Consider the following 6,878-nt stretch of genomic DNA (forward strand, 5'->3'; position numbering starts at 1 on the left):
CCGCCATGCGCCGTCGCTTCGGAAGCGTGACGTGGACCGGTGCCTTGCGGGGTGTGAGTTCAAGGAGACCTGGAAGCTGTACGAGCCACAGGAAGCTGTGGTAAAAGCAAAAGAGCCATGTGGTGACAACGCCACTGCCGAATACAGTGCCGCTACCCCGCTTCTCCAGTCCTCAGAGGAGGCGGCTGGCGCCGTGCGTCTGACTGCCGTGGAGGAGGCGCTCCCCGCTCTGCGCGCGACGGATGAGGTGGACGAGGTGTTGTACGATCAGGACGATGTGCCGCGCACCAGCAGTGAGGTGGGTGCTGACGGTGCCGCTACCCCGCTTCTCCAGTTCTCAGAGGAGGCGGCTGGCGCCGTGCGTCTGACTGCCGTGGAGGAGGCGCTTGGTGTTTCGGTGGCGGAGGAGGAAGTGGCTGGAGCGCCGCGATGTGAGTCTGAAGATGTGCCGCCTACGCTTTCTCCCTCCGAGTTCGTTCGTCATGTGGATGGCGCTTTGCCGTCTACGGGGGCTACTCCTCCACTGCGCGTTTCAGAAGAATTATTGCCCGATGCAAAGGGTAGCGAGGAGTATGGCGGTAAACGTGTTACCAGGGATTCTTTTGTTGCGGAGTCTATCAGTCCGGCGAATGTATGTACGCTTTATCGCGTTGGTTTTGTGGGAAGTGTATGGAGCCGTATTGTTGATCAGAAGCTACAGCGCTTGAGTGATTGCTTTTTGAAGGATGCTTCACTTGTTTCTGGTGTCACACCCAAGTGGATTGAGGATGTTACGTGTGCCCCGTCTGGTGATGTTGTGGTCAATGCATGGTTGGAACATTCGTCAGCGTTGTCGCAGAGCGATGTGTGTGTTATGCTTGATGAAGCCCCCTTTAATTATATGTGGGAACTTTATGATGAAGTTTTTGGGAAGGATGCGGTGGGTAAAATGACGACTTTCCATCGTGTTGGGTTTGTAGGATCGGACTGGGAGGCACTGATGCGCGGCGATTCCGTAACTACAGCGTTTGTGAAGGACGTCGCAGAGTGTGTTGATGTATTGGAGGATAATGTGCGTGTAGCCGAATATAAAGTCGGTGACAACCTCGTGTTTGATATCTACGTTGAGCATAGGAGTGATGTGGGTGAGGCGGATGTCGACAAATTACTGAAGGAGGCGTCTTTTGCACGAGTTTGGGCTATATACAAGAAGGAAAAGACACCTGTGATTAGTGACTTGCAACCTCTGCGTGCACCACTGAGGTTCTCGCCACGTACGCCGTCCTTTTCTTCCTTGCAGCTTCTCCCGTACGGCTACCGTTCTCCGCGTCTTCCTCGGTGGGGTTTGGGCGAGTCCCCGCGGGCTGCGCAGCATGACTGGCAGACAGCTCAAGGTAGCTCGCGATACGGGCAGACGCCTGATGCGAGCTCAAATATATTGCCCGAGACGCAAAGGGGTACCTCGTTGACTGCCGATGCCCCTGCCACGGACAGGCAGAAGGTGTGCAACGCGTCTCCTGCGCTTCTACGGGCGGGCACGACGAGGCTTCCGTTCCTTTCGCCGGTCCCCCGTCGCACCAGCCCTCAGTCACCAGCCCTTCAGGAAATGTCCCCGTACATTAGTAGGCACCCATTGCGGAACTTGACGCGCGTCCCGCAGCGCCCCCGTCGCGTGAATCTCCGTGAGGTGTCACAGACGCTTGAGCACAAGCGGTACCAACGGCAACGGGATGGGGGTCAACGCTTGACCAGTGATATGTCGCAGGGATCGCCGCAAGTTCATAACCCCGGCTTCTCACGCCCAGGGCCCGTGAACCGCTTTCAGCCATACCTTGAGAGGTGGCGCCCTCCCCGCAATTGACCGGATGTTTGCTGGGCCGCCGTTTTTGGATGATGTGCTTTCGTCTATGTATATATGTTGGTGAGCGAGTATGTTGGTCATTCTTCTTTTTTCTTTGCACTTTCTTTGTTTGAAAGTGGAATCCTATCACGGTGTTTGTGTTTTTCTGTCTTCGGCTTGCTTCTTCCATTGGGGCCGAAGACCATATCTGTCGCTCTTTTTCGTGGCACGTTCACAATTACATTTTTGTTTCGTCGGTGTGCGGGGTGCTCTTCTTGCACAATCCTACATTTTTGTGGGCTCTGTGAATCTTGTTTTTCAGGTTTTCCCTCCACTTCCCTTTTTGTTTTGTAGGAATTACGCTTTCTTGTTTGCTTTCTGCTCGAGGTCTTCTCGCTTTTCCTTTTTTGCGCGTCTTGGTTACCACACCAACGACTTCGAGAGTGTGTGGTGTTTCCCCCCCCTCCGCATTGCTCTTGTTGTTGCTGTGACGGTGGGGACGGTGATGAGCCGCCAACACGCTGTCCACTGGAAACACACACACACACACACACACATATCCCTGGGGTGCGCCGAAACGCTTACGCTGACTTATTTGCGTAATACTTAATGAAACCAGTAATAATTTTGGTGAGCGGCTTCTGTAGAACGTATAACTGCAGTCGTGGAGGTGCGTCTCCCAGTCAGTATCAGCGAAAAAAAAACGAGGTGGCGGACCCCCAAAATGTGGCTCGTCATGATTCCGCGCATCGCATGCACAAATCCCACCCCAGCTCACTTGTTCCAGTCGTTCACGGAATTCTTCCTCCATTTTTCTTGCACAAGGAGGGAAAGGCAATGCTGAAGTGAAGACGTAATAAAAAAAAGGAAAACTATGGGTGAAGAGAGAAAAAAAGGGGCAGAAACGCTTCGAAAAAACTTTGATCATGTATAAAAAGTGCTGCTTAGATTTTTTGGTATGCAGTGTATGTATACATAATATCTATATCCATATCCATATCCATATCTATATCTATATCTATATCTATATCTATATCTATATCTATATCTATATCTATATCTATATCTATCTATATCTATATATATATATATAGATATAGATAGATATATATGCTTCCATTCGTATGTTTGTGCCTTTGCATGTATCTCTCTTCGTGACCTTGTGGTGATTATAATACGTATGATAAATGTTCTTCATTGCGTCTGTTTTTTCTCTTTTTTACTGAATCAGTGCGCCAAGGCGCGCGCGATTGTTGAGCCTATTTCAACAAAAAGTCTCCCTCCCCGACTTTATATATATATAGTGAGGGAGGGAGGGAGGGAGGAAACAGCTGTCGTGTGATATCATCTTGTAAAACTTATAAAAAACCTCTGCTGCGGCCGTCTTGCTGTGCGTGGGAAATGAGAAGTCATTGTGGGGGTTAAATTCCTTCCTCATTACCTCCTTTTCTTCTCTTTGGTATGTTGATAACACGTCGGTGCCATAGTGTTCCTTAACTCCACACACCATCTTCTTAGTCTTATCGACTCTTTGGATGCGGCCAACGGAAGGGGATTCACATCGTTTGACGATAGACCCGTTGCATGTTCCTTTAGGTCCAGGGCAGCCCTCAGCGCAGGGTACATTGTCGCCCGACTCCAGTGCCGTGCGTGCACACGTAACCAGCCAACAGGAACAGTTGCCTTCCGGGGGATCACAGGTGAACGATTTATTGCATTATCCCTACGGCGACAGTGAGAGTGATCATGCCTTTCTCCCGAGGAGGACGACGAAGAAGAGGAGTTCACTTCTATTGGAAGCTCAGTACAAGAAGGTAGTGAGCAGCAGGGCTTCTTCCCCCCCGAGAAATATTGACTTTAATGGGACTCCTCGTGATGCGAAAGCAACTGACAATGTGGATGATATCACTTGTTTCCAATATATTATTGGCGAAGATGATATGCCAGAGAAGAGCGGAGGCGACAAGAAGGATGGGGACTGTCGGACACAGCCAAAAACCAGCTTATCGCCTTCTTCACCTTCTCAGCCCTTTGACGGCGTCGCGGCGCTTGGACACCATATAGGGGGATCCAAGGGCTTCGTGGTAGACAAGCAAGCCAACGCCGGGACCTCTGTTCCGTTTCGGAGGAGTAATAGTAGTGATGATGAGACTTACGCAGTGTCTGACGATATTACAAAGGATACCGGGGGATATCCCATACGTGTTCTTAGGTGCAAAACGATAAGTGATCTGGACGACGACACGGTGAGTTTCATGGCATACTGGCAGTCGCTCCGCTCCCCGGCACTGTTAAATGCTGTAATGTTTGCCCTCCGCGGGACTTTCATCGCGGTTCTGCCGACATTCTGTCTCGTCTACCACCCAAGTACCGAGGGCTTTTTTACGGCAGGTGCACTGATCCCAACGATTGCCGCTCTTTTAATGCAGGAGACACTCGGCCTTCAAGTCATCTTTACCTTCATGGGGATTCAGGCTGTCGCACTCTTTATGACGTGGGGGGTGATAATGAATACACTTGGCGCAGTGCACAATACAGCTGCCTGGTGGTGTGCTGTGGTATTTGGCCCCATGGTGCTGGCACTACTTGGCGATGTGCGCAGCAAGCGAATGATGATGATGTACACTGTCATCATGATGCAGACGGAGCACATGCCAGGCGGTACGGAGTTGGTCTTCCCGTGCTTTTTCGCACGTGATTTTATCTTCGCTCTTCTCTTCTCTATGCTAGCCGTGTTATTGCCCTACCCCGTCTTGGCGGCGCGGCGGGCCGACGAAACACTCAAGCTAATGTGGAATCTACTTGGGGTGTCAGTTGTCATCGCCACAAAGAGCCAGTGGGCTCCTGTAAATATTGATGCCAAGTCATCACTGGCACAAATTCCATTCTTGAAGATGGCTGCACTTGCGGATGTTTTCCAGCAGCTTCTGGTGCACGCAGGATATGAACCACTGGAAAAGAGACGTGATCTGTATCTCCGCTCACAGCGGTTAAATGTCATCTCCCGCGTTAAGGTTCACCTTTACACTATGGCAGCAGCGGCAACGAAACATGTCGAGGACAAGGTGCGTCTTCATCGGAGTTCCGTGCTAAAGGAGTTAGAGCGCTGCCTCCGGTCCCCGGCGCAGGAACTTTCGCTGGTGCTTAAGGATGCTTTTGAGGCAATTGGTGCGGTGCTGTCCCCCGAGGAAACTGTAGCCGCTGTCGATTACTCTTTGATATATGAAAAAGCAAAGCGGCTGGCGGATGAGATGGAGAGGGTGCGAGTAAGCATGATTTATACAAAGGACATCACCCCTGATGAGACAAACCAGGTTCTGTACACTTTAATCTTTCATCATGGGCTGCTGGACATTGTGGGCGAAATTCAAACCTTTGAAGCGGCAATGCGTAACTTTGACGAGTCAAAGATTTTGTCCCTGCCGCGATGCGCATGGGAGTTTTTCTTGGAGAACTGGCGGGACTTTTGGGAGGAGTTACCCAAGCGTCTAACCCTCGCCACGCCGCGCGATGTTCGCCTCTGGAAGGATGCCATCAAATACTCACTTGCCTACGCCGTGGCGTGTGCCTTCACGCTTAACTTTGACCACAATGAGGTATACTTCTTTGGCATGGCTATTCTCATTCGCCTTGCCCAGCAGACAGCGGCAGAGACGCTAACGATTGGTGTGGCCCGCATCTGCGGGCTGGCCATCGGCGCCGCCTTAGCGTACATCGCGAAAACCAAAACCAACGACTTTTTACAGCAGACAGTGTTGATGATGATCGGTGTATTCCTGTCATTGACATTCACAAGGCACCCATTGTACGGCTCAGTGGCGCAGTACATGATCGTCGTTGCCCTATCGGGACTGCGGCTCGCACAAAGTCCAGGACTCCTGTTGGGGCGCTTGGCCGATAATGTCTTTGCCTTCGTCTCATACTTCGCGATCTGTACCTTCGTTTTCCCAACAGACCCCATTCGTGTCCTGTGGAACACGCGGATCAAAATTTTACTCAATGTGAGTGACCTAACACAGCAGTTTGCAGTGATTGGCTGTGCTCCATTGACGCAAAGTGGTCAAGAGGGGGGTCCTCTCTTGGAGGAGGCAGCGAAGCTAATGCAAAACCAGCGGGAGTTGCGACGAAAGTATAGCGATTGGTTGCCAAAAATTAGAGGGGAGCCGACAATACGCGGCAACGACTTACCGATGGAGGCGTGTACCAGACTGCAGCGGCTGTTTGCGGAGCTCAGCTCCGTAGAGGAAGTGTTGCTGATGGCACTAACGCGCCTTCACGCGCCTAGGGCTGAACCGCCTATTCCAGTGCTTCTGGATCTCATGGAGGCCATTCACCCGTTTATTATTGATACCGCCAAAATCACCCGTGGGGTTATGCAAGAAATGATTGATGCGACCGAAAAACCTAAGACGTGGACAATGCAATCTCTCCTCCACTATTTGTGGAAGGCGGATTGCGCCGTGCGCGGCATCCAAGCCTTCACGGGGAAGGTGCAGCGTAACTTCCTGGCGGCCTTGCAGGAGCTGGGGCCTTCTGAGCGGCAACATGTGAATCAGTACGTGAACTCCTCCTTTGTGAATGCACGAATGCTGGCTAACAACACCTTCGACTCCCCTTCTTGTAATGAAGATGATGATGTGTGGAAGCGGGTTCAGGCGATGAGTTTTCGTATCAGTGGACAACAAGTGCTGCCACGGGAGGATGGGCAGATATTCACTGCAATCATAATTGTCTTTGCGCTCCAGCTTCACACTCTCGGACAACTTTTACCACCGATGACAGCGATCCATGAATACGAGAAGTCGCGCGTGACGTGACACAATGGTAATCAATGGCTTATATATATATGTCTGTGTGTGTGGGAGTATGCAAGTAGTGCTTGGCCTCCTATGTTTTTTTTTTGGTTTTGTTTTTGTGCTCCTTTTATTTTTCCACTTTGCATGTTGCCTGCGCACTTTCCTTTCTCACAAATTGATGATGTTGACGATTCTTTAGCCGCGCCTACCGGTATGACATCCATTGATGTGTGGATGCAGACAAATAAAGGAACTAATATATA

General features: G+C 50.9%; 2 protein-coding genes across 2 annotated transcripts; both read left to right on the forward strand.

The window, feature by feature from the left end:
• Positions 1 to 928: 928 nt before the first annotated feature.
• On the forward strand, positions 929 to 1,840 carry DQ04_09021000 (hypothetical protein; the record flags this gene model as incomplete). The annotated part of the gene is made up of 1 exon (XM_009315784.1): positions 929 to 1,840. The coding sequence occupies one exon, from the start codon at positions 929 to 931 to the stop codon at positions 1,838 to 1,840; it is 912 nt and encodes a 303-aa protein (XP_009314059.1).
• Positions 1,841 to 3,354: 1,514 nt separating this feature from the next.
• DQ04_09021010 (hypothetical protein) lies at positions 3,355 to 6,636 on the forward strand (the record flags this gene model as incomplete). Its single annotated transcript, XM_009315785.1, has 1 exon — positions 3,355 to 6,636. The coding sequence occupies one exon, from the start codon at positions 3,355 to 3,357 to the stop codon at positions 6,634 to 6,636; it is 3,282 nt and encodes a 1,093-aa protein (XP_009314060.1).
• Between the last annotated feature and the right edge of the window lie 242 nt (positions 6,637 to 6,878).

Source organism: Trypanosoma grayi, assembly GCF_000691245.1.
Source record: "Trypanosoma grayi strain ANR4 Tgr_902_V1, whole genome shotgun sequence".
Lineage (NCBI taxonomy): Eukaryota > Euglenozoa > Kinetoplastea > Trypanosomatida > Trypanosomatidae > Trypanosoma > Trypanosoma grayi.